Source organism: Varroa jacobsoni, unplaced genomic scaffold (assembly GCF_002532875.2).
Source record: "Varroa jacobsoni isolate VJ856 unplaced genomic scaffold, vjacob_1.0 scaffold_750, whole genome shotgun sequence".
In the NCBI taxonomy this organism is placed as follows: Eukaryota; Metazoa; Arthropoda; class Arachnida; order Mesostigmata; family Varroidae; genus Varroa; species Varroa jacobsoni.
Genome location: NW_019213652.1, coordinates 142486 through 170156, shown reverse-complemented (window position 1 = coordinate 170156; position 27671 = coordinate 142486). Strand labels below are relative to the sequence as shown.

The 27671-nt window shown below is 39.9% G+C and overlaps 1 protein-coding gene and 1 long non-coding RNA gene across 6 annotated transcripts in view; one reads left to right on the top strand and one right to left on the bottom strand.

Annotated features, from left to right (window-relative positions):
* The window catches only part of Ktl (BTB/POZ domain-containing protein Ktl), a 103271-nt gene that overhangs the window by 10667 nt on the left and 64933 nt on the right, over positions 1–27671 (bottom strand). For 4 of the 5 annotated variants that reach the window (XM_022838178.2, XM_022838181.2, XM_086969510.1 and 1 more), the window contains 3 exons: positions 25040–25266; positions 20076–20304; positions 14575–19781 (listed from right to left, as the gene is read on the bottom strand). In XM_022838178.2, the coding sequence (XP_022693913.1) occupies positions 19656–19781; positions 20076–20304; positions 25040–25266 (582 nt within the window). In that variant the 3' untranslated portion in view covers positions 14575–19655. Of the gene's footprint in view, positions 1–14574; positions 19782–20075; positions 20305–25039; positions 25267–27671 lie in introns of those variants that run through there. The other variant, XM_086969512.1, reaches the window with a different exon arrangement.
* Positions 1298–4455, top strand: LOC147753093 (uncharacterized). Its single transcript, XR_015312225.1, has 3 exons — positions 1298–1394; positions 1970–2060; positions 2430–4455. It is a non-coding gene; the product is annotated as an uncharacterized LOC147753093 (long non-coding RNA).

Below are 27671 nucleotides of genomic sequence, written 5' to 3'. Positions count from 1 at the left end.
CACTTGTAACATAGAGGAAATTAGTACGACGAATATATAACAAATTTGATAACAGCAAAATTGGACGACGTCATTTGTTCGAAAACTTAGTAAGTATATGAATAAAAGTGTCCTTTATTATTACTATTAAATATGATTAAGGCTTAGAAATGTAATTCTGTTCGTGGCTTCCTCCTATCTCTAAGTAACATGGTGTTGTTGTGACGCCAGCAATTGAGCGACAATTTTTCAAAAGCAAGATCTTTTATGGATTCAACAGCACCTGTGTCTGCCACGCTTCGAGACACACTGCCCGCGTCATCGGTACGCTTTCAAAATAGAGAGTTTCGAGATATGATTTGTTGTCCTCTATATCACTGCTAATCCTGTTGGCGACAAATACGAAAGCTAAAAGAGCTGTTCTTAGCCAATCCCGCCTGTAACCGGCAGCCATTATTTAAGGGATAAAAATACAGTATTCTACATTGCCTTTTGTCAACCGTACGTCCTAGAAGATGAATAGGCCTTTGCATGCGGGGTCCAGTGACACCTTATGGATATAGCGGAATGTCGAAGGGTTCATGGTGCGAAGTAGATCCGCCGTCCTACCGAGCCTTTATTGGAACCTGCGCAAATATTCTGTCACTTTCCGTATCGAAATCAAATCAAAGGTTTCGGTTATCATCTCATGTCACATTTACGAACGAGTAGTGAAGCTGCCTGTGAAATTTAACTGGCACTGCTCATATTCTAAAACTTTTAGTACTGCTATACGTAAACCTTCAAGCTCAGTTGCTTCAAGGAAACAGCTTTTACAGCTGATCCGTTTGCTTTCTGTGTTTTTTGCTTACGTACATCGGACATAACCGCTAGGTTTTTCCCTAAGCTGATGTTCTACCTTAACGATTTATAACTTCAATACTCACTAAAATTTTAACTTTTTGCCCGTTTTTTGGTCCTGGGCCGTTACGTGTCTTGATACGTTACTTCTGCATGAGTTATTCTGCTATCTTAATTGGACATTGTACGCAAACACATACGAACCTAAACCACTGCTATGTTGATGGACCCTAATTATTAACATAATCAGCAGCGCTTATATAAACATAATAAATGACTGAGGCGATCATAATACTTCGAAATCTATTAAATGGCATTAAATTTAATTTTGTACGAGTTCACTTAATCTCGCAACGCCTCTCCCTGTTTGTCGAATTTTTTGCCTACGTTTTATCTAGCTCGATTGAAATATATGCGGATCGAGGGCAGTAACAACAGTTGAGTAAAATATAATTTCTCTATCCGAGTACAGATTGTCGTCTGTATTGGATCAGTTTCTGCACGATCAGAACAGGCCTGCCTCATGAAACGGCCCGAATGTTCCCGAACGAGTATACGGTTTGAACGTACCTCAGGTATATATATATATATATATATATATATTAATAGCATTTTGGTAAATTAAACTTTTACAAATGCATTGAAAACAATATTATGCGCTAGAAGCGATGAAGATAATCCGATCAAATAACACTTGTACTAATCTCGATAATAGGTTCTGTTATACACGATAAACGGTAGAGCTGTTACAAAAGAGGCCCAACGGTAAGTCACAGCATTTTACTCACGTGGACTGCGCGATACGAGGTCAATCAGATCCTGTAAATCAAGCCACTTCAATAAAGACTTTTGCGGTAGGGTTGTACAACTGAAGAAATCTGCCGTTTGACAGGTTGCAGTTCATATTCTTTTGACTTTGACCACGAAATCATTAGCGGAAGATAATGGCCTTTAGCGCTGATCTTTACATGAAGTTATTGGAACTAGTTTTCCATTAACAGCGTCAAGGACAGATTGGGTCATCCAATCTAGTGGCCTAGATAACAGGCGTTCTTCATATAATTTCCATTTGAATGAGTCTGGGTTTCCTTTCTTTCATCAAAAGAGTTCCAGCACACATCTAAGACCTTCCAATATATTTTATTATTAGGCAGCAGGCGTCGAAATCCAAACAGAGAGTGGATCCGGAAGATATTAGAAGAAGAAGAAGAAGAAGAAGAAGACGACTGTCAACAGAATTGGTTTGCTCTACTGAATATTATAATCGGATATGAGTAATGGATGAATTTTATATTATTGATTTTCATGAAGACCATCTTCGCCGAAGAGGCGATTCTTACATAGTAAAATTATAGTAAGGTCTCTTCAAATTATCACTAGTTCAAGACAAATGCCAACAATTTCAATTGACTCAGATTCAATACGGTTGATTAGTTTTCTAGTGATAATCTAAGCTCACGCCTTATGCATTCCGATAACGCTGAGTTTGTGCTTTTTTTTTTATGTATAATTTAACCACGATTATTTAATACTTTTTTTTCTGAAAATACTTGGCCTGTATTTGTGGTCTAGTACTAACAGAAAGCTCTCTACGAATCTCTTGATCTTAGGATATTTCAGTTTGCTGATGGAAGATCAAAGATATTGAAGGGACCATCCGAATATCATGGCTGATCATGTCCATCAACGGCTACATACCCAACAGCTAAGGTCCGATGCTTCGAAACATAGCCATGTTCGTATAGATATAAACGAGCAATTATATGCGGTCAATTTCTTTTTTTGTTAAGTTAATATTTGCATGAGGTTTTCAACTGATTATTGAAAGCAGACCAGGTGTAGGAAGAGGTCACAAATCAATAACTTTTACTAACACGACAATCTATGTAAATAAACTCTTACTAGACCAAGCAGCCATATCAAATGAAGATCGAAACTGTCATAATGTAATAGTTAAAAAAAAAAAAAAAAAAAAAAGGTACGATTATACTCAATTTCTAGAGAATAGATAAAACGATCTAAGTAGAAGTCTAGTGCCTAAAGTACGATGGATATACGTGTTGCGATGTCCCCAATCAGCAATTCTACGTTTGTTTCAGAATAACGGACAGAAATGGACCAGAATTCGATTTAACTAAGCTAGCATATTGACCGTTTAGCTTTGGCCTATCGTACTGCTGAAGACATTCTTCTGGTTAGTGGCCATGGATTCTGTGGCCGATATTAAGTTATTGCTAGCCAAGTACGGACGGACCGTTTTAGTCATGTCAACCCTTAACTTGTATCATTTCATTAGTAGTAACTGGACTCGCTGCTGCGCCTCTATTGGCTCTCACCAAACGATAAGTACATATAGTTAATACTAGCTGGTTTTTGCAACATACGAACTGGTTGAATTGAATTATATTGAGGTGAAACTAGAATAACATGCAGAATGATCCGAGCTGGCCTTTGTACTCGTGCCTGAATTTATGAGAGACAGTTAAGCCTAATGTAACGCATGATTTCACAACTTGAGCCTTTAGTTTAGGAAACCGATATATTCATCTTTCGATAAATCGGTAGACGTAGGCTATCCAAGATGTATTGTATAAGCCAATAATTTTTCTTAGTTCTCAGTGTCTTAATGATGTGCATTCGATATTTGAGGATTATTTAGTATACGATTACTGTAATAATAACGGCAATAACGTATACACGTATACATGAATACGCTTAGTAAAAAAAAACGTCAGATGATCCACAATTACGAGCCACATGATCAAATGAAGGCTGGCCTAGCCGCTTCGATCGTCGGGGTGTGACGGGGGTGAAACGATATCTCGGATGACGAACCGAACGAACAAAAATAGCTCCGATCCTTTTCTTCTTGCTCACGAAATCGATGCTGTTATTGTTCCTGCTCCTGCTGCATAGTCTTCTATATCGACTCCAATGGACTCTTCTTATTTTGAGATAGAAGAGCGACGAAGGACGTTAGCTTAAGCCTTTTTTTCCTACCACTTACGACGGCTGAAATAGGCTCGTTCCAGTCGCCACGCTGGCCAACGCCGATATCCTCGGCACAGCAATGTCCTAACCAATGCAGATTCATTTGGACACGCTCCAGCTAATCAGTATAATATATTGTCTGAGTAATCGATGTGTAGGGAAGGAAAAACACGATTAACTTAGAAGAACCCTCTTAACACATCACGCATAGCCACCTCTCCGCCAGTCAATTGCGACGACTCGTAACGAAGACTGACTATTCCGATCAATAAAAAGAAAAAAAAAATTGATTGTGATGTTGCGTTTCCCGCGGATGCTGTCGACAGTGAATTCGAAGACGTATACCAGAAACTGGACAATTCGTTCATCATCTTCTGCTGGGTGAAATTTATGCAGAATTTCGGGTACTTAGGTCCAAATGCGATAAATAACCAATTTGTGCGGCCTGCAAATAATCGGCAAAACAACCTAAAGGCCTTAAAAATAGAAAAGGGATAATGCTTTAGCAAAATATATTCTAATGATCATTTTGCTAAACTGCATTTGTGGTGCCTTCTCTATCTAATAATCGCTAGTCGGAATCACCCTTCTTCCTTGCCCTTTTTATTTCTGTTATTGATTATTCTGACTTGACCTGTCCGGCCTCGCTGGGTATCTTTATAGTAGCCTATTACTACAAGGAGGATTTTGTCGCACATGATTTTCATTTATCAAGCAATTGTCATCATCTACCCCCCTGCACAACTACGGCAAGAATCGACAGGGCTGATCAGATTAACTTCTCGATAACTTAACTACAAATGCCGAATACTATAGCACAAGTATAAATGGCGGATCTACATTCAAGTTGCCCTGCATTTATTAGTATTAGTGTCAAAAGCTTACGCCGCAAGTGGAGCAATTAACCAGTTGATGGAATCAGGCAGGTTACCAGCCAAAAAAAAAGATATCGTATATCCCACAATCGCGATATCTTCAATGCTATCGAAACTTTTAAAATGTTTGAATCTATCTTTTCAATGGATCTGAATCGCGGTGATGATATAAAAAAAAAGGAGTCACATTCATCAATAGAGTAGTGCTGAAAAATCAGCAGGCGCGTCATTTCCTGATAAGTCGATGCGCCCGATTTTGTTTATTGGCCTATTCTATAGATTATGACTGAAGCGCTGCGGCGATTTGCGCTAGTGAAATTTCTTCCTAGCCTAAAAGGACACTAACTTTATTCTGGAGGTTTATCTCAAGCACAATAAAAAAAATCGAATAGGAAAGCCACAAGTTGTCTGAAGGTTCACTTGAGGAAAATTATAGAAGCCATCACGTTGAGTTCACTACGAAGCTTCGATTTACTATTTATGCATAAATATCCATGTTCTTAGCTTTTTGTTCCTATAGTAGAGACTAGAGAAAAAGTGTTACACCCTCTGTAGTCATGATATGAGTGAACATAATTGTCTTAGAAATTAACACCATACGATATATATATATAGCGTGACCTTTGCCTAAAGTAAAAATTGACTAGGTGGGTCGAGACGATCTACTACAGGCACACGAGGATAATACCGCGTAAGTTTCAATGGGCGCAGCCAGCAGCGGCCTGCCGCAAAGAACATTGTCGCCAGTAGCCAACTCTAACAGAATAAAACGGCAGTTTTTTTTACAGCGGGCATTCACTGTGCATTCATAGAGCGGACGAGAAAGTTATGGAAAGGCTCTGACCAAGAATGCAGGTTCACTGGCAGGCCCTCGGTTTAGCCCTGACTCCATACATGCAAACTTTCTTGTATGTGCAGGCGTTCTTGTCGCGCGAAGTCTCTACCGCTGGCTATGAATAGACGGAACAAAAAAATATGCTGAAGGCTACATTTATACGTATGGTTTCGTTACACAGTTCCTAGGCTCAGAAAGAAGACAGCCTAATAAGCAGTAGAGCAACCGAGCTTAGACTACGCAACTCTTAACGGACGTAGAAAGGACTAGTTATGGTGAGAATTTGATGTCAAAAGCAAGCGATACGACGGGGCCCTGGCGGCGGCGGCGGTGGCAGAAGCAGCAGCAGCAGCAGCTGCTTTTCCTTCTGGCAGGGCGGACTATAAAGAGGACAAAAATGCGGTAGGAAATAGCACTGTAAGAATTGCAGATGGTTCCGTTTCGCTAATAATAGAACAGTATCTTAGATGCACGCTAGTGGAAGCTCTATGCAGAGTCGAAATACGTATGTTTTAAAAAGTGGAATCATCGGCGTGAAGAAAAGTTACGGCAAATGTTGACACGTACGAGCAAATATATCAAAGTCCGAAGCACTGTTATTGCTACGAAAAAAACCAGTTAATACTTATCAAACTGTTACGTTTTTTCATCGAATTCGGATGAATAAAAGGAGGCCGCTTCTGGCCGTAGTTCAAAATCGAAAGTTCGAAGAAGTCAAATGCAAATCAGTAAAAACGCTGGTTCGTCGCGCGATATGCAACAAGGCCTTTGAAAGCACTGCTAACCAAAGTAAGCATCTCAATGAAACACCGCCATACATTCTGCACTATGTTGGTTTCGGCAAATGTTCCAATAGAGCTGCATTTTCCCGATCGTTCGATCATCGTAAAATGTATGTCATAGAACACTAGATAATATCCAGCGTGCACTCTGGCGACCTTAACACTGTTTATTCTCCACCAGTCGACTTCGTCTGGTAGTCTTCACCCAGAGATAAAATAACCGCAAAATTAGAAGTAGCACGAGCGTGCTGCTACCTCTAACTTCGAGCCCGCGTACGAACAGGAATTATCCAAGTCGATGGCGCAGAATGAGGATCTTTCAGTAAGGCAATTTCCACTAAAATTCTAAGTTCTTCTTTCAGACCCGTCAGCGTTGCTAAGAAGATTCGTACACCATTATGAACCAATGTACGCTGGCGATGTTCTAATCTAGTCGACCTTTAAATTTGTGATCCTTCAGTTACTTATATGGCGATAACCGCCTGAAGATAAACCTAAACATAAAAAAGCCATAAAGTTTCGAAAGTCCGCCTTGCAGGTATATAACAGACTCTACCAACTAAGAGATACTGAGTTGAAGTAAATAAACTACCTAAGGTTGGTTTGCGTCAAATGAAAGCATCTTTGCCGAGCACATCGAGAGCAGTATGGAAAACGCGACAATTACTTTTATTTGAATATGTAAACCGTATCTGTCCTGTTTCTTTGCTTTATCAGACGGTTCACAACATCCAACACCAGCACAGTTGGAGAAGCTGAATCAGATTACGACGGAGCTCGTTGCGCTTTGTAGGCCTGTTCATACGGAGTGCCATGATAAATGGTGACTGTAGTTAGTTGTGCTATAGCTAATTACATAGATATGACCACATTCTCTATGATGGCATGCTTTCGGTGCAAATGTAGGGGCCTTCTGGCCACGGTACGGTAGTACAAATGGGTTCTTCTCGTCTAGTCCATCTCCGCCTATTAGTTTATGGTATATTACATTTTGACAGAGATGACTGAATATATGAATGAATGGCTAAGAACAAAATTACAACGAAAATCCACATCGTGGGTTAATCGTACCATTTTCACGCAGTGAAAAATTTCTGGACGATAACTGTTTGCGCGGAATATAGGTGACTACCTGTAATGTAAAGGAATAATTGATAGGAACCTTTTTACGCCGAACGGCGTCTCAACGAAACTTTTCGTTGATTCGTATAAGTATAGTGTGAGTTTAACTATTTTCGATAGATTTCCACGCTCGAAAATAACGCTCAGCTAGACCATATGAGTTCCTTTATTAGCACGTTTGCCGAAGATGAACATTCAATCAATCATTTAGATGTTTTACTTAAGCAATCAAAGAAGAGCCTGTTCTACCTAACCTGCATGAATAAAGAAAATTCTTTATAAAGTTCCATTGTAAGGCATACGCACAACATTGTCACTTCCTTAATTAATAATATGAAATGACTATGGGTGTGTTGACGATTGTTTTTGTGTGAGCCTACAATTGAAAATCATTATTCGTGCCGTAGTTTTTCATCTCAGGCACCCAGGTTACGGAAAAAAAATGTAGTTGCTGCAATATAACTGCATGTATTTTAGTATGAAGTAAGGAAAAATACTCGTTTATAAAGGTTAGAATATTCCGAATCTCAGTGGGTAGGTATACACTTCTTAATAAATGACCAGCTAAAGGAGCCATGTTTAAAACCGTAGCATACTACAACTTCAACATTGTTAACCATTCAAACGGGACATTTCAAGTTTAGACTGTAACGCGACGTGAGCCTATGACATATTCAAATTAACGTAGATTAGACACGCCATAAAAATGTTGTAGCTATGTTGACCTTTCTTGCAATAAAGGATAGAATATTTCTAGCTTTGTACCGTGATTGTACTGCGAGAAGCTATAAAGGCTATTCACTAATGTAATCTTTGTATTTTATTTGACAGAAACTAACAGGATGACGGTAGCTTTTGCTTTCTGGATAGAAAGCGATTGAGAATGGTGTTAATAGTCACTCTCGTCTCTCTAACTGACGTCTCAGAAATAACCGAAAGGGTCCGTTGTTCTCTACGCTGCTGGCTCATTTCACGGGCGACTGCTCCCGCTTTTTCAACTGAATCGCCTTGGCTAGGCAGACTTCAAATTTTTGATGTCGAGTACCCTAGAAATGTCTTGAGAGGCAAAGCAATTCAGAGGGGTAACCCGTTGCCTGCGATATCCAGTCGAAAACGAGAGTGAAAATGATGTTGTTAGCATCAAAAAAAATAGCTGGCGTGAATCGGCAGCCCTTATGCATTGAGCTAATAGGACCACACAGTGTTTATAGGGTGACGGATTGTATATTGGGCCACAAGTACAAACGCTACCAGCAAAATTTGATTGTGCAATTGTAGCGATGTTTCGCGTTTGTGAGACTCGAGTTACCCATATTAAGGGCAAAATTAAGGTCAAGGTCCGGATAGGAGCGTTTTCGAGTCGAGGAGTCTATCGAGCCTTCTAAGTGGGAACATCTTCGTTTCTTATCACATTAGCAGTTAACCACCGGTATGCGGTTACATATAGTGGGTTAAGCATCTATAGTTAGATCCTTTCAAGTTTACTGCTAGGACGGAAGGGCGCTTATCGTCTTTCAAGCTACACCTTAGCGAGTTACGTAAACCATATAAAAACACCGTAATAACCTGAAGGCATCGACACAGACTGCGAACCGATGGTCTACAAGGTACAGTATTAATCTCATAATTTAACATAAAGATATTTCGCAAGACTTTTTTTTTTTTATGTTCGAGACGCACTTGTACGTTTTGAAATGCCCGTTTGAATGCTATCACTTGAGCTTTTAGCAGACGATTTGTAGTGAGCTATGGAAAATAAGAAAATTTAACTGATTCAGGAATATGAGTTCCATTTTAGAGCGATGGCGGAAAAGCCAGCTTATCGTGTAAGCCTAGTATTCAGTGAAAATTTTACTATTACTACAATTAAAAGCATGTCGGCAATAACATTTTCAACTCTGATGATGACTAATGATCTGTCGTGATGGTGAAGGACGAAAAATTGCCAGTCGTGATGGAAGTCAACCCACACCAAAGTGCACCTATTTCGTACCCATGTTTGATGTATGTGTAAATTCTATATTTTTAGTCACGTTGCTCAAATGAATAAGGCAAGAAGATAGAGAACTAGGCTTTGCAAACAGAACCCTAGAGACGCTTGCGCTTCTTGTTGACCTGTCGTTGCACCGAATAGTGACTTGGGATTAAAAACTGATCTTGCACAATCATCGCAAACGGTCATATCAATGTGCCAATACAACCGAATCGAGGGGCTATCGCTCGAAAACTAATGTACAGCTGCAAAAGCCTACGGGGTCTGCTTGGTAGTTTAGCAAAGGTGTTATCCACTGCAGCTTCACGAACTATCATTCATCGATTACGGCTCAAGTGCAGACATCGACTGGAGGAGGCAACGAAAAAACGTCACATTACATAGACAAGACCAATGAACAGAGATAAATCACTACGAAAGTGCTCGACCTTACATTGAAAGAATCACAAGGACAAAAGTTACAATTTTTTTTATCATTTACTGTACTCGCCAGGCGTTATCTCTAAAGATTCCATTTTTTTTAAACCTCGACAACTTGGAAAAACTACACAAATTTAAACATGGCATCGAAATTGCTTTCTGAGACCTCGTAGACTCTCATACCTTATACGTCTACAGCAGCAGAATGAATAGTTGTCATTCATACGGCAATAGATTATAGATAGAACTGATGCAAATTTCCAATGAGAAGAGCTATCCTCGTAAGGAAGTTCTAATAATAGCAGCTTACTATATCACGTCTTATGCCAAAAAGCTTAACATATCTACTCGTAGGCACCGCGAAACTATGATACTATGCTCATTATCCAAAAGGAGTCCAGTTTAATAAAAAAAAATATTGTGCTTTAGGATATAAGAAGTATGGTCTCAGCGACGTAGCCATTTCAAGCATAGTGCCATCCATCACCCAAATTGCGGAACTCCGCACTGCTCAGTCCTTGGATCTCTGAATCAATAACTGGCACTCCGCATACAAACTGCTTTAGAGCTTCTTAATGTCGCTTCGAGTCTAGATATTTCCCTTACTCGCATGGCCAATAGTATAGCCATATGTTTTCTTTGACCTTTTGGAGCTCAATTAATTTTTTGAAAAGCTATTGAATAACTAAGGGTCAAATAATGTGTCTCTAAAAAGATAGTGACGGGAACGTTATGTATTAATGAAATTATCTTTTCTGTTAGATGTAGTCTTTCAATCATTTTTCATCACCCTCCTAAAGTATTTTATTTTAACTTCCTCTATAGCTGACTTTCAGCAATTTTTTTAGGGCGACAACCCAACGAATGGGTAATTCTCCATCAAAGGTATACAAGCCAACTTTTGTAACTTCACCTGCATTGGTCAACTTCTTTTATTATATCGGAAGACGTGTACATAAGCAATCATGTAATATCAATCCTTTAGATGTATTGGCTCTCTGCTGAGATATGCAAATGCAAAATTTTCATTCCTCCTTAAATCCCAAAATGACCTCCAAACACGCGAGTGACTACATGACTTTTATTATCGTACCGCTTTCCAAACAGGTCAGGCATTTACAGGTGTTTGTGTGCAGTCATTTCCATTGTCCTGCAACGTTCGTCTGCCTTTCTGTTTGGTCACATTTTTGCTTGTTCATCTCTCATCATCGTCTCCGTTGGTATCGTACTTTGTATTCCGCTTTGTCTGACCGACCCCTGTGCCGGTTTCTCTTTCTTAAGCGCTTTTCAGATATCACACCAATGGCGGTATACGCTTTAAACAATGTGACCACTATTGACGCTTGTACTAGCGCCGGCGTTGACGCTCGAAACTCAACCATAATGAACATTAGAGAAGGCCGTGAGCGAGAAACCGAGACGCCGCGAACCAAATTGGTACCATACACTAGGTCCACAGTGATCGGCGATTCGTGGCAACTGCTAAAAACCGTGCGACAAACGGCTTTCATGTACAGTGAGGTGCTAGGTGAAGATGTGCTGCTACCGCAGCTAGATAGCACGCGTGTGTGGTGTGGGCGAGGGGCTTTCGGCTTACAGGAAGAATGAAGCTATGATAGCGGAAGAGGATAGCAGAGGCTAGATCAACCTGCAGAAGCAGCAGGAAAAGCACTTTTCTTCACAGTGTAAGGCATCGTAGAAAAGCAGGCTAGCGAAGAATGCACTGAGCCCATAGGCCAACCGGGGATCTAATTGTGTTCTAGGAATAACGATCCTCAGGTCTGTGCTGAATGCAGTGGTAAACGATACAGAAGAAATGGAGCTGGCAAAACACGTCGCCAAGAGAGCAACAATACGATTTTTCAATCTTTTTTTTTTCTATTTAGCGCTTGCTACTCCGTAGGCTATGGTTTAGAATCTAGTCGGCCTCGATTGCCCTTTTTCTGCTCGTCGTTCTCCTCGTTTTGTGTGATCGCTGCCGGTAAGACGCAACGCCAAGAATAGCCAAACGCGCTGCCAACGCACGGTAAGTGCGAATATAGCAACGACGCTGAGTCGCTACTTCTGCTTCTAAGTGAGTTAGTTCTTCAGTGATACTTTAGGCCTTCCGCCTGACGTCCAAAAGCCAAGAACGTACTCGGAATACCTTTGGTTCTAATAACGGTTGGACAAAGTTGTACAACGGCGGGCGGGTGCAATGCTAGACTAGCATGTACAGGAGTTGTACGTTGATTAAGACGAAAAGTAAATGTTTTTGGGTGGGCGATGATGGGTGTGGCTAAGAGATAGGGAGTGCAAATAGTTTTGGCGGAAAAGCCTCCTCGAACACCCTCGGGCGTTAGAGCTTTAGAGAGAACTTTCATTTTTGCTTCCTACAGGTGTCAACGCCGCACAAATTAAAGCTTAAAGCGGTGAAGCTATTGCAGTAGAACATGAGTTGCCACGATGCTTGACATTCGCTGTTGTAGTGCCAGTGGCGTTACCAAACACGGGACTGTGAAGTACATCCGGATCTATATGTCAAGGTAGCTATAATCTCGAAGCTTTTTTAGTTAGCTTTTTTTTCAGTTTAGGTGGCAAAAGATAAAGAAAAAAGCAAGCACAAAATGAATAGCAGTGCTGTAAGGAAACGGAATAGTCGGCCTTTTTCGAAGAAAAACGAGATCAATGGGGATTGCTACTTAACAACCGGTGTGAATGATGCTTTCCTTAAGGTGGCTTTCCGCCTTCAGCTGTGTGAAAAAAGAAGTGCATAAAACAATGGATGAAATTGTCGTTATATTCGAGATATGTGCGCAAGGGCCGTGTGCAGTCGCAGCGTTGACAGATATCTAATGCAGTACAAACGTGTGTGATGGAAGAATGGTGTCAGAAGGCATAGGTGGATAGTGGAGAGCAAGATAGGCCCTAAAGGCTGAAAGAAAGGGACTATAAGACTCTGGATATTCGAAAGCCCTGTGGGTGTATGATAGGTAGACTGTCCATGGAATATAAGTATAAGAGAGGGTTGCTATAGGGGTAGAGAGGTAGAGGACGGGGCACAGCGGAAGGGAAAAGAAAGTCTGAAATTGTATGCAGTCTGAGCAGCAACAATTGAGTAAGGTAGAATTGCCTGACGGAACGAGCCCATCATAAGTAGCAACAGATATAGCCAATCCTAATTAGAAGCTGAGTTAATGGGAAGCTGGGATGAGGTCAGACATGATATGTCGCTTACCATCCACCGCCCATCCACCGTTGTGGAACGATCAGGGGCAGCTGCCTTTGGAAAAAATCGTCTACGTAAGAGTTCGGGTACTTCTAATAAAGCAGGTGTTAGATAAGCAAACCGTTTTTGTATTGTGCTATTTCGATGATAATAATTTATCGGTGAAGACTGATGATTTGACTATGTCACCGTAAGAAGCTTTAGCAAAAAAAATATGACAGGCTAGGCTTGTGCTGTTCAGATGTTCAATCAATGCAAAGAAGGCTTTGTTAGAAAAGACGTAACCGTTAGCCTGGGCGGAAAATAATTATCTGCCCATTATTTTAGTATACGTGTAATAAAGGAAAAAATATAATAGATATATAGATAAAATACGCAGCTTGCAAACTTTAAGATATTATTTGATCTAAACATTCAAGCTAATGGGGCAAAACTGTATAGACTCTACAACCAAAGCAAAATCTTGCATCACCATTCCCCCGTTCGCGATCCAGTGCAACGGTTTCTATTGCTCTTTAACTACTATATATAATAGCTTGTAGTTGATTTTTGAAAATGGAAAACTCTCGTAGCTTTTGAAGCGTTGTTCCGTAAAGCGGAGTTTCACCAGCAGGGCTTCAGCACATGAGCACCGCATTCCTCTGCTGTACTTCTCTTAATAGCACTTGGAGATTGTTGTGCTGCATTTTATGCTAAATGGTCCTTCCAGGTGATTATATTTATGCATATTTCACTGAGAGTTCCTTATTCATACAGTTCAAGGCTGCTTTAGATCTTCAATGTAACGCGTATGAACTTACTTCGCGACGACTTCATTTAAACAACAGCTCCTTTACAGCACAAGAGTTATAAGGGTCATATCATTTCGGATCATCGACGCGAAGCTGGTACACAATGCCTACGCAATACTGTTAAAAGGGCATTGTTAATATCAATGAAAAGCAACCAAAACAAAAGGGGACTTAAAGAAGGCCTTTGGGGATTGGTTCTTGACGCGCTTCTACATATGAAGTTCAGCTTCGGGTTTACTCTAACCCGATTTTTCCTGTTAATCAGATAGCAGCAACTGCAGAGCTAGTCCATTCCCTCTATATTGGCGACACGAAGGCATTTGGTTGGAAGGTTATCTATAAAACGTTTGAGGAAAGTCAAAATCTTCGCATTTGGAGTTGCGTTCCCGGCTTACTCATATCGTCCATCCCGGTATAACATTAACCAACTGCATTAAAACTATTGCTGCTATTCATAGTTTTGCTCATAATAATCCTGGGCAAAATATGGAAAAAGAGTTTATATCTGAAATTGGACCTAATCTGACACGAATCGTTTGAGAAATTACCAATTAAATGCCGCGTAATAAGCGATTATCCTTTACTATTTTTTTTTTCCTAACAAAAACCATCGATTATGAACAAAAGTTATTAAAGCTATGAGTGTTCAGGTTATGTTTTGCTAAGCTAATCCGAACACTCATATCTAACGCCATCGTACTAATCCTGTAATGTTTAAAAAAGAAAACATTTTTGAAGTATACCTGACGGCGGTGGTGTTTTTATTGTTGAATAGCATGACGCATAAATGACGATCGCAAAAACAGCCTAAACTAACTGGGAAGTTAAGTTCATCCCAACACCTATGCCCAGCCAACCAATCTGTCTATCATCCAAAACACATTGATCTGAGCGTTAATCGCGTTTGCTCGGCCTATATTTCCCGATTCCGTAAAGGGTGGATAGTGTCTCTGCCGTCCTGAATCTATTACCGTTATATTCATACAATGAACCGGGTCTTTAAATACAGCAGCCATCAGGCGATTTGCTCATTGATCACCTGAGTAACATAAACGTTAAGTGATAGTAACCAGCCAATAGTACGTCGATCAGAAGCCGCAGCGGATGTTCCAGGCTAACGCGAATGTCGAACGCCCCAGCCGTGGAACTGCCCCTACCACGGCGACCTCAACCGACGTTCAAAATCGCCAACCGGTAACAATGTATCAGCTGTTTCTATCTAGGTCCCGCTTCGTGGCAGATACCTATATGTAGGATAGCGTGTGCTTCATGTATATATATACATGTGCAGATATTCCATAGAATAATGGATTCATTCATTATTACAGACATAGATAGCATTATCGTTATACTAACTCTTGTTGTTGTACCTTTGGTCACCAGTGGTATGATGGATGATTCGTAATGAAGAAGATTGCATGGTATAATAGAATATATGTATGTATATTTATATATAATAGATACATTAATTACCGTTATTGGGTAGAGTAACGCTCCCGCCTCCAGCGCCGATGATGTATCTTAAGTTAATTAGCAATATATTATAGCTACCGTTGTAACTAGTAGTTCATAAATTATATATGTCGTATGTATATATACGACATTCACTAGCGGTATCATCGTAACGTTATGTATAATATCTGCTATAACGATAACACTTATATATGTTACTTTCATGATTTTAGTTGTTACTAATAGTGACGTTATAGTCAAAGCGTGAAACCATTCACTCGTCTAATCGTTACCTAATCCAGTATCAAGCTGGCTGGCGATCTTGAGGATGCGGTATTTGTGTACCAGAGTAACCACGGATCATTTCGTAAACAGAATCAGATCAGACTGGCTCTTAACGAAACCGACTTTCTTATTTACTAGCGGCCCCTTCTCTCGGTTAGCAGCATATGCGCGGGTATCATGCAATGAATACGGACAGAAGGCTTCACATCTTAATGTACTGCAACAAGTTAACTAAGTATATCTAACGTGCGCTATTCCTGCTTGTGCTTGGCATATTGCGGCTTTACGGATAGCCACCGCATGGGCAATGACCGGCAAGTTACTCTTCACAGTTTGCCTCTCACATCCGCCAGCGTGTGTCGCAATTATGCTGATGATGTAAAGAGTAAGAAAGCAACTTACAGGGTACGAGATTAATGCTGTGCTCTATGCATAGTAAACCCATTAACCAGTTTATGCATGTGATCTTATACTGAGTAGCTTCTTTTTCTTTTTTTCTTTTTTTTTTTTCTTTTCGTCCATTCTCAGCGTCGTTGTTCCTGCTTACTCGTCGTTTTGGCGGACGTTTTCGGCTACTCGATACCATCAGGACTAATACGATGACCATGTCTTGTTGTAGCGGCTTATTTCTAATAGCGCTGAAATAAACAAACCGCCTACGTCTCTTTTTGTGTTTGGCATACCGTGTGCGCGGCTTAGTTCTCTTCATCTTATTTTCCTGCACGTACTTTTCTCTGTGTATGTATATATGTGTATTAGTATGTGTCTCATGTATGTGTCCTAGGGTTTAACGTTATTATTATTATGATCAACTTTTCAACAACTAGTTTTCATACTGCCACTCCTTAGAACGTTCTGCATCCTTATACTTTTTTTTCTACTGCGGAAATCTAAATTAGCTTTTTTTTCTTTTCGGATTCCTCTCATTCTACGTTTTTACCTTCTCAGTATGTTTTTTTTTTTGTTTTTTCACCCTGCATTTGGCATGGTTCTGCTCTCGTTTTCGCTCTTCTTTTCAATACAACTATATTGATCACACCCTGTTTGGATCTAGAACTCTTACGTATAGTTACCATTTTATGTTTATTCATTTACAGTTAGAGTGTCTGCGGATAGCCTTACTTGCTCTTTTATTCTCTTACACTTGCTTTCGGTGCAATAACCGTATTACTAAACATTTCCGTTGACAATAAGTTCCCTAGACCGCCCGTCTCCACGACCACAGAAATGTAACCTCAACTTGCGAACGCTGGTTCGCAGCCAAACTCATCGACCGTTTCCTCTCCGTAGTTATGATAAGCGGTACGATACTTTTCTGTTTTTTTAAACTATCCGGCTATCTTGCCCACATCTATTTTTCAGCTAGCGTCATACTAACTAATCATTTGTTTTTGTCATGTTCACTAGTACATCTCTGGGAGGATAAACTGTCCTAATTTCAAAGGTAGATCAGGTATAACGGGTAACAGGGCCCGTTACAGGTAGAGACGCCCCAAAAGCCCACGTTATGTTCTGCCGCAGCTTGAGCGAGCGTTGTGTCGCTCCTTTTTTTTTAATAAACAAAGTGCGAAAACCGATATCTGATTGAAGGTCGCTTTCTGACGCGACTACTAAACTTCAATTTCACACAATTACGTGTGTGTGAGAGGAACAATTTTACATTTATTGTCATCAAACCTACAGCAAGACGGGCAACAAGCGCGAACCACAGAGTCGTCTATCGGTACATCCTAACTGGAGGTCCCAGTTTTCGTCCTAATGATAGGTTAGGGCATAATTCAAGGAAAATCTCCTCGCACCTTTTCTTTCTTTCTCCTGTTCAAACATTTTATTGTTGTTTTGTGTATGTATATATATATATATATGTACATATACATATATATGGATATCCTTATTCTAGTACATGGTAGAGGCCATCACGCACCGACAACTTAGTTCCGTTAATCTTTTCTACAGCAACTAACTCTGTATATATACTTATATAATTATATTTTTGCGTATGCGTATATAGTTATTGTCTTATCTGTAATAACGTTTCGTTCAAGTTGCCTACAGCATAATAGTGAAATACAATAAGATCAAAAAGAGATTAGGATGACCAAAGCATTCTGTGGACCGAAAGCTCAAACCATTCTATGTGCGTCTGAAGTTGCGCGCCAAACACGATCTCCCCATTCCTGAGGGTATCTGCTCTTCAACTGACGCTTTCTTCAGGCTCTCATTACAATTTTCCAGGCGCCCTTTGTCATAATTTAATAGAAACTTAGTTACTGATCGATTTTTGCGCAACATCAGACCGTCGTATCACGTTATCGCAATAGTACTTTACATATAATCGCCCTTTTTATAGTGTATTCTTAATAGTGTACTTAAAATCATTACTCAATTTAATTGCCAGGCTACGAAATGTGGTTGCAATAATATTACTACTATTCCTAAGTATTATATAGATGACAACTTCAAGTTGTTTTCAATCTACTTCTCCGCTAGCTTCATCGGATGCTCTCCTGCATTACCTGACTATTATTAATAGTCATGCTATCCCCACGTCTAAAAGTGCCAAAAACACGAATGTCAGATCTGTTCTTTTGGAACTTAACCAAAAACTGCTCGACATACATCAGTAGGAGAAATAATCATCACTATCCTACAAGTATCAAGAATTTTCGTTAGATAAACAAGAAGCGTTCCAGGATGGGAGACAAGTTGCAGTAATGGAATTGAAAATTCAACGCGTTTCTCTGTATTACCTTACTTGCTTTTTCGTACGCCGAACTCACTCGTAAGAAATACGTTAGATTCGAAACTCAGCAGACTTCACATTTCTGATGTACCGCCACGTAAAATGAACGACCAGTTACCAATAATGCTTCGACAGCCTCGTAGTGACTAGCAGCCGTGGAGCATTATAACAGGAAACGAATTGAGTTTGCATTTTGCCTACACGTTGCCATTAATGCCCACCGTCCATTACCACGTGGCCATCTGCTCTGTCGGGCAGAACTTTTACCTGAAGGATATATATATTGATACCATGGTGAGGTGGCTCGTGGAGGGACAAGTGGGAAATTCGGCCGTTTAATTCGAGGTCCCATACCTTTAAATCGTCGTCTATGTGTCATTACCCGATAAGGAACAGGGAGCACCACGTTATTCGGATGTGTTTTCTATCCTTATTTTTCGGCTAATCCGTTTTCGTTTCTCAGGTCTTCTACTATCATAATTACGTTTTCAAAAGAGGCAATAAGTTGATGCAGGTCCTAACTGTAAGTTAACTAGCATCAAAGTAATTGACATCACTAACAACGATTACAAATTGTTTTTTGTTTTGCTAATTCATATGTTAGGATAACGAAATACTACGACGATAAGTAGCTTTTGTTTCTGTTGACTGTTTTATGTCAATATATAGCATACATGTATTGGGATAATGCTTTTCTGTCATCATTAGGGCTTAGTTGGTAAGGAGTTTTGGCGGGGAGGTGGAGGTCTCACTTGTCTAGGAAGCGGTAAGGTCCTTGCTAGAGTTGGACGGCGGATACTAGAATATCTTGCGTGGTCCTCCCGAAAGCAAGGTCTATCCTTCTCGCCATGTCTCCCTTTCGACTGGCGACTAAATCCGAATAAGATTGAATTCGCTTGTATTTTACGTTGTTGTTGCTATTATTATGTTTACTATGTACTACTAATTATTTTTATTATCAATTAGTGGACTTTTTCACAAGGTTACTTTTTACTTTCTCACTGTCGCTTAATCATTACGCACAGTCTTGCTCTCTATTTATTATTGTATGTATATGTATTTTAGCTTATCCGCTATAATTTGAATTGTCCTCAAATATATAATTAGTTTATTATTTCGTGTCATTATCTTGTTGTCAGTAATCACGTATCCGAACCTAACAGAATCTAGAATTGTTGAGCTTTTAGTATTTTTCCTGTTTATTTACTAGCTGTTGTTAACCTGGATGCATATTATTGATGCTATAATATATAGCCGCTAGACTGTTTGTTCTATTGGTGTTCGGTAAGCCGAATTTCAGTAACATGCTTTTCATTTTCCGATGAGTTAAATCGTCACTCTAATTTCTAACAAAGACAAACTCATTGTAATGATTCCATCGTTGCTCTTCTGAATCGAGGCCGGGTTTTAAAGGTTCGCCGCCATTGCCGCCGCATGAAGTACCCGAGCCGCAAGCGCACACGCACTTTATCGAAAGCATATAACAAAATATGGAAAAAGTAACTTCAATTGCTAGTCAAACTGCACGGTAACTACGCGATTACTATAAAATTATGGATGATAACAATCCAAAGGAGAATTTAATTTTTGCTAGTTATTACTTAAAGTAAGGTAATAAAATTTATCAGCAATCCATTTCTTTCAATCAAATGGAAATTAATTTTTCTTTAATGGTAAAAATAGGATATGAGTGCTACACGCATTTGTTTTCGTCATCCATAATCAAAAGGCGTACTTTGTGCCTGGGCGTCAGTTTTACCTGAAAGCGTGCTTCTTGCAGCATGTCGAAGGCCTGCTCAAGGGAATTGTGTTTAAGAAAGAACCGTGAGGTGTAACGATCATCTTGGCCTCGATCTGGGTCACGCGATTCGTTCAGGGTGTCCCCGAATACCTCCCTACAGATGGTCACCTTTCCACAGACGAGGATGCGGGTTAGCTTGCGGAACTTTACATCCGCCAAACCGTCGCGGCCGAAAGCAAATGTCCCCCTGGAATGAAAAATTATGTTTTCCATTAAGTAAGGCGATAGTATGCGCACGGATTGCGTTGGACACTCACTGATGTTTTCTTTTCCAGATTTGCTCTTGTAGAGTAAAGCAGAGCTTTTCTACAACAAAGAGGCCTAAACAATGAGCGGTATGTTGGGTGCTAGCGCAAACAGAGAACGCTTGGCCCACGGATCTGGACTTGGAACAGAGTGAACGGGCTGTTGTCATTAAAACTTCATGCGAGTTAGAAACACGGATTTTGAGAAAAAAGAAATTCACTAGATCTACATACAATGTGGTATCCATTATAGATTCTATGTTTCAGAATGGGCATTGAATAACCAACAACTCAATTTCCAACCTTTGTAAGACATTCACTGTCTGAACGGTCATAAAATACTGGTACTCTGATGTGATTCGCTGGTTGTACTGAGAAGGTAAATGTATGATGATAGCGTATGAAGTGGTCGATGTTCCCCCGGTTTCGTACCAAAAGCCGTGCTTGAGCTGCCTTGACTTGCTATTGGTTTATCCATAGACGCCAGAAGAGGCTAAGTTACTTTACTGTTTATATTAGAAAAATCTACGAGCGTCAGTAACACAAAATGGGTTATTTGGTTACGATATTGACAAATAAAACAAATTTTTATTTTCTTAGAGAGATGATCATATACACGCACCCAAAGCGGTCCATTTACCACTAGATGTTACAATATTTTGGCAGAGTTGTTACTTCTATCCTAAACAAGTAGTTAGCACTAGTTTAGCCGAACATTTTTTGTAAAAGCTATCTATAATGCATTAATCAGTATCAGCTATCGCGCGCACCTTGTACAAAATATACCCTGAGCAATAAACTTTAAATCACGCTTGGGTAATGGACAAGTCGAATGAGGAAGGCAGTTCATACTTTCGCAACGTCTTCTGGCCTTTCGACTGCCGGGAACACGAAAAGCAGCGGCGTAAGGATTACGGCCGAGTTGGTCCTATGTGAGATAATTAGAATTCCAGAATTGGTAGAAGAACACCAACAATGACCCTCTACTACAGCTACTTCCTTTACAGGTATAGCTAATTCGACTGCATGAGCCAACGGAAGTTCACATTAGTCGATAAAAGTTTGTGAGACCAAATGGACCATTTGGCACTTCGGCGGACGAACTTACCACTGCATAAAATTGTATATAGTACCTCGATAAGAAGAAATTTTTTTGTTTATCTCTTTCTGCGCGTAATTTCTTCTATGTGTCACAGTTTTTTTTAGATGTGATCTTAATATTTATATTTGCTAACTTACTACCTGTCGTCCACGCAGTTAACGACACCTATTCAAGGTTAATTGCCTCAGTAAGTACCAACGTGATTTGACTGATTTTTCTTTTTGTTAACTATGTCCAAAATTCACTCGTTTTTTTTTATAAGTGAACGTATCTACGAAACAGTGTCCAGGTAACATTTCACATGAAGAGTCTGGCAGAAAACGAGTTGACTATGATCACATCTTCTTTTTTTTTCTTTCTTTTGCTGTTATTAAAATTTTTTGTTTGTGGTTTCGACTTTTGCGAATGCGGACAAATATATAAAACACGACAGTTGGTTCTTCCTCAAGTCAAATACTTTTAAGCAATTTCGTACAATTAGTTATCGTTTTGTACGTAAAGGTACTAAACTAACACGATGTTATTTCGTTTTGGCTTGTGAACATTTTTCCGGAGAACAGTTATGTTAAATAATTGACTATTTCGGTCAACTTACTTATCTCCCCCAAAGAACATGAAAAGCTATCAAGCATATATTGCTTCCTTCTGTAAGTGTACCTCTTAGAAGGGTAGGTAGGAGAAGGACGAAACGCGCGTTGATACATCTTGGATCAAAGTACAATGAACTAATAGCCTTCTTTTAGGAAATATTCTAACGATCCGTGAAGAGACCCTTATGTACGGTCCTTCCCTTCTTTATGCAAGTATGGCAAACCTCAGATACTCGCTTGACTGCACTGCTATCCTTTTGAGTGTACAAAGCATGCGTGCGCACATCTGCTTATTTAAAAAAATAATATACCTATATATAGTTCGTTTACTCTCAGACGCATCCGCATAGACTAACGACCGCATTTTGTTAAAAGGAATCTCAGTGAAGCCTATGCTTGTATAATATTTTGGTGAGATTATTTGGAGAGATTTGCCCTATTATTGTATACGCCATTGGCAGTTCCCGAAAGGAAGAAGACGTCTGTATATGATGGATGTTAGAACAATGTGGGGCATTTGTTAACGAAATACATTTTATTTAAAGGGGGAAGAAAAAACACGGAAACAACAAAAATGATGATAGCACAGAATTTGGGTTTTCTGGTGTGCATGTGGTGGATTTGGAAGCAGTGCCTTGCGTCTAAATTGATTCCAAATGTATTGAGGAGTGCTGGCAGAAAAGGGCGTTACGAGACGCCAAGTCCATCGTAAAAGACGGGTAAAGTGGTTTTAGGGTCAGAGGAGCACAGAAGTAGTGCAGCTCGGCGCGTCTGTATGAGCCTACGCCTGGAACCATCCAATTGGATGATGCGATGCCTAGTTAGCCTTAACCAGGCCCTCTACCTAATCTGGCCACAGTGTAGCGCTCGCTCTGGCGAAGGATATCGGCTTGTTTTAATATGAGTATTCATCTCTTATGAAACCAGTAGCGTCGACTAGCTAGAGCGAGGTCAAACAAAGGCTGAAGGATAGTTTATGTCGACCCTTGAACAGTTTGGGAAAATCTTCAATGTTACGATGTTGATACTATCTCGTCGTTACGTACCTAGTTCTATGAGCTGCGGTTCCTTCTCGTGGGTTAAGGTAAGGCTTGATAGGGTTGCTGCGCTCGCTAATACGTCTTTCGTGTCTAAATAGCCTCGAACTTTCTTAAAATGTGCTATATAAGCGTATGGAGGTTGTTTACTTGTACAATTTGAGCTCACTATCGTGGCATATCGTAAAAATTTGAAATAAACGCGAAGCGGACAAATTATATATTACTATTATTCTATTATAGCAACTTGAATCGTATATGGAACTTACCTATAAATTACTTTATATAAACGAAACTATGATGATCATTTTTCTGTCAGAGCTGAGCATCCACCCTCACACGAAACATTGCATATATATTGCACCCGCATCAGCCAGGATTTAAACGAAGAACCTCGCAGTTGAGAAATTCATGCTTCGTCTAGGCATCTCCTTTTTGTAGCCACTGAATATCTAAAATGGAACTTACCTACTTCTCATATCGGAAATAAACTCATAATTATTCGCCTTATCTATTAGCATTACTTGACTCCCATTTTAAAATCAATAGGCTTCTCTCGATACACAGATAGAGACCGTGTATGAACACTCACAGTACATTAGTTTCTGTTTTCTGGTTCATCTGCGTTAGCTTTGCCAGTCTGCCTTTCAAGTCACCTTTTTTCTTGAGGCCTTTTGCTTCCAAAATAAAACACACTCTAGCGAATATATTTACCTTGGCTGAAAAGGAACAGACTTCGGCTTTAGGTTACACCTTTCTAACAGCGTTCTCTTGCGAGCCCTTACGATTAAGAAGGAAGTTAAACTAGAATTCGTGACGCGATCCAGGTATGGCCTGCTTATCCATTCTGCACGGTATTTTGCACACCGAACCCTGGCCAGCGTGTGTTAGAGACTCAACAGGAGTGCACGTTCAAAAACAGAGAAAAACTCGTAAACTTCTTATCATGAGATACAACGACGAGTACTGAACATGTCAATACTAAAATACGTCTATAGTTATATATTTGTTAAGTTCTCGAACCGTACATAAAACACATCCCTCATAGTCGTGCAGTCGCTCACAGAAACATTCTACTAGGAGATCTATCCTGAATTGGACACATGATATTGGCCTACTACATATATACACATGCCAAGACTACTAGGAAGTGCCTTCGATAGTATTTCGATATTGTCCCGTTTTGAGATACAGCACTTTCTTTAGTAGCATAGCTTCTTACTATTGGCTCTGCAAAAACATTAGTTATAGAAAGTTAAAGAAAGCTAAATCTTTGAAAATGCACTTAATGAACGCGTGCGTATATCATACCTTATTTAATACACAATAGCTGGCTATGTCCGTAGAAATCATTTCACCAACCATGAGATGATGTATTTAGAGAGCGTAATGTTTTTTAAAAAAGAAAAAAACTACGTAATTCTGATGGTACGTATAGCTCGTTGCCTTTAATGGATAGTTCATTAAAAATGTCGAGGCCCATATTACCTAAAGCACAGATCATTGTCCAGAAAATATGAGCACTATAAAACGGAACTGATAAACCTTCACCAGTTAACTAAGCTATTAATCAATGAATCAAGTTTTTAAAGAATTTCTATGTTCTGTTTGCTGCCATTCCTACGAACAGTGAGTAATAGATTTAATGTGTTGGCCCCGACAAGTATGTACCTATTAAAATTAATTTCGATAGTAATACGGGAGGATTACCCCCCACTTTATTCGAAAATGCATTGTTTCGTTGCGAAACTTGTCAAACCGTATAATATTATTCCAATTAGATAAAAATCTTCCTCTTTAGCTTACGGTATATGCCAAGCGAGATATTTAGCGCACTCTAAACCCACACCGACAATCGACGTCTGTCTAAAAAGTTTTATTATGTCGAACAAAATGCCCACGTCAAACGCTACTGATCAGGTCTATTCTTGGCGCAAGGCAAATTTACCTGTAGCTGACCGTGACGTAGCCCGGCTGGCCGGGGAAGGGTACGAGTGAGGTAGCATTTCCGGAAATGTTGAGGGCAGCCGAAAGTTCGGCCAGCCGGAAGAATTCGGCCTCTTGGCGAAGTCGTTCACGCTCTGTGAAGCCCTCAGGTAAAGTCACTTTACCGTTGCGAAGGTAGTCGAGCACATAGCGAAACAATGCACCATCACGGTCCACGAACAGGCGACCCTAAATAGAAATCCAGGACAAAACGACGAAATAGTATGATAAATAAGCGGAAAGCAGGGATCTACCCTTTGCCCTGTTTCACAAAATCATCGTATCTGTCTCTATTAGTGAAGCTACTGATATTTTGTTCTGTGAGATATTAATAGTATATACCGATAGTTGCGAACGGTTGACAGCATTCATTTGGTGAAATCTGAATTATTTCTTTTTATAGCGCTCAATGCTAATCGACAGTTAGCAAAACGGATTAGTAGAAAATTGGAAGAAATGAATTATCCTATAGAGGAAATCTAAATTATTTGATTTATAGATTAGTCAACGTAAGTTATCGGGCAAAACAGCAGAAAATATTGTATAAATGAGCTATCGCTGAGATATGGCTCATTGCCGTGCTTAACAAACGTTAGAAATCGGGTTTGATCTGAATCAATGATCTGAAGCAATTAAACGTATTTGTCCTTGAAAACAGCCCTGTAGCAGTGTTCCTTAACGTTAAAAAAAAATCCAGTCTCGAATTAAATTCAATTTTGAAATGAGGACAGATAGCCTGCTTCGATCCTGACGCTCATGAGATGACTCTATCATTAACCAGAAAATCGTTGATTTATTAGGATGTGCAATAAGAGCCAAGTGAATAAATTTTATAGAACCTTTATATATAGAACCTGGCTGTTGGTGCCAGTACCGTAGATAACTGAACAGGGGCCTACTGGCGCGTCCTCTACGCAGGTACTAGGCTGTAATCATTTCTATAAACTCTAGCAGTTCAAAAGCAACAAGCCGTAAAGTCGCTAACGGCCATGTTGCTTCCGATTCATTTCGTGTCTCTTTAGTCAGCCTTCTGTCTACCGTCTTCCGTCGAATGATAAAGCAGCGTCACTGAAAAATGCTTTCATTGTTTAGTTTTGCTTTGGATACGCGCTTGCGGTGACAACACGAAGGAGCAGCTGAAACGTATAACGGAAATTCGTCTGCTTTGGCGTTGGCTTTTCTCTTATTTCGTAGCTCTGGTGCGACTTGTAGCTACCACTAAAGGAGACGTTTGCCTCTCTCTACGCAGTGTTCGTCCCAAGTACAAACGGCCCACCGAATGGCAGTACGACTTCACTGTACTTTAGAAAGTGGACCCATCACATTGACAGATCTTTGACTTTCACCACGTCGTGATTTCGCAGTATCCCATTATTGTTATTAATGAAATACTTCGAAGCGAAAATTAAATTTTTCTCTATCCAGCCGGTCAGACGGCAGACAAAGTTCTCGTATAACGCCCGACGATGGATGGATGGATGAATTGCCGAGAGAATCAGTTCACTGTGTGCTCCATGCCGTATACTGTACGTTATTTAGGTGTAGTGTAGCTAGGCCGTGGTAACTGTGAAACGCGGCGCGAAATTTAACTTTTTTAGATGAAAAAGCTGGCTTTTACGTATATTCCTTATTTGACGTAAGAGCATTAAAAGGGTTCTAACTGTTGTGTACAACTAATGTTTGCTATTGATGTAGACAGCTAATGGGGAGACTTAATAAAGAGCCATACGACTGTTGTAAGATTAGATTGGGTTACTAGTTAATGCTAAAACGATCGATTTTCGATCGTTTCAGCATTAAGTGAAAGGGACTTTTGAATTGACAGTAAAGCGATCCGAAATAGGAATGAAGGCAAGACGATATGTTGATAAAGGTAACGACAGAAACCTGTTTGCAAGCCCCGTGTGCTTCACGTAAGTGTACGCATTAGCACGAGGATTCTATGTTGCCAGGTTTGAATTACGTTATAATAATTCACTATATACTGAACGCCCGCGATTCGCGTAACTACCATTGATTTCATGGATTTCTCAGTTATCAGAGCGTATAGCTCCATCCAGCTCGTTGGACTAGGAGAAAATTTGATTATGTACTTTTAGACATGTGGAACTGTTAAAAATACACACGCGAACGTGCAATCGTCACTTTGGTGATAGAGCGTCAACGAGAGATTGGAACATTGGCACTACTGCAACGTCCTTCACACATCCTCCAGGGGTACGTTTTTTTTACAGGGGTCATCGAGCAAAATCAGTAGATTACAAAATAGAGGGGTTGTTCTTGTACAACATGGTGTCAGCGGGTAGCTGTACACGAAGGTGTAGTTTATAAGAATGTCTGCACGAGTTAGCATTATCTTTTAAGCGAATACGAGGAAAGGGTCAGCATTAAGTTGTGTCACGTCTTGTGAAAATGCGGTACATTACAAATCAACTTCCCCATCATAACCAGCCTATAATTTTCGTATGTCTTATAAAAATACCGTAACGTAAAGTTTACTAGATGAAAGGTTAGCGGTGACGACTGGGGAAATAGTCATACTGATGTATTCGAAATACATATAGCGCTATTACTAAAAAAACATGCTAAAAAAT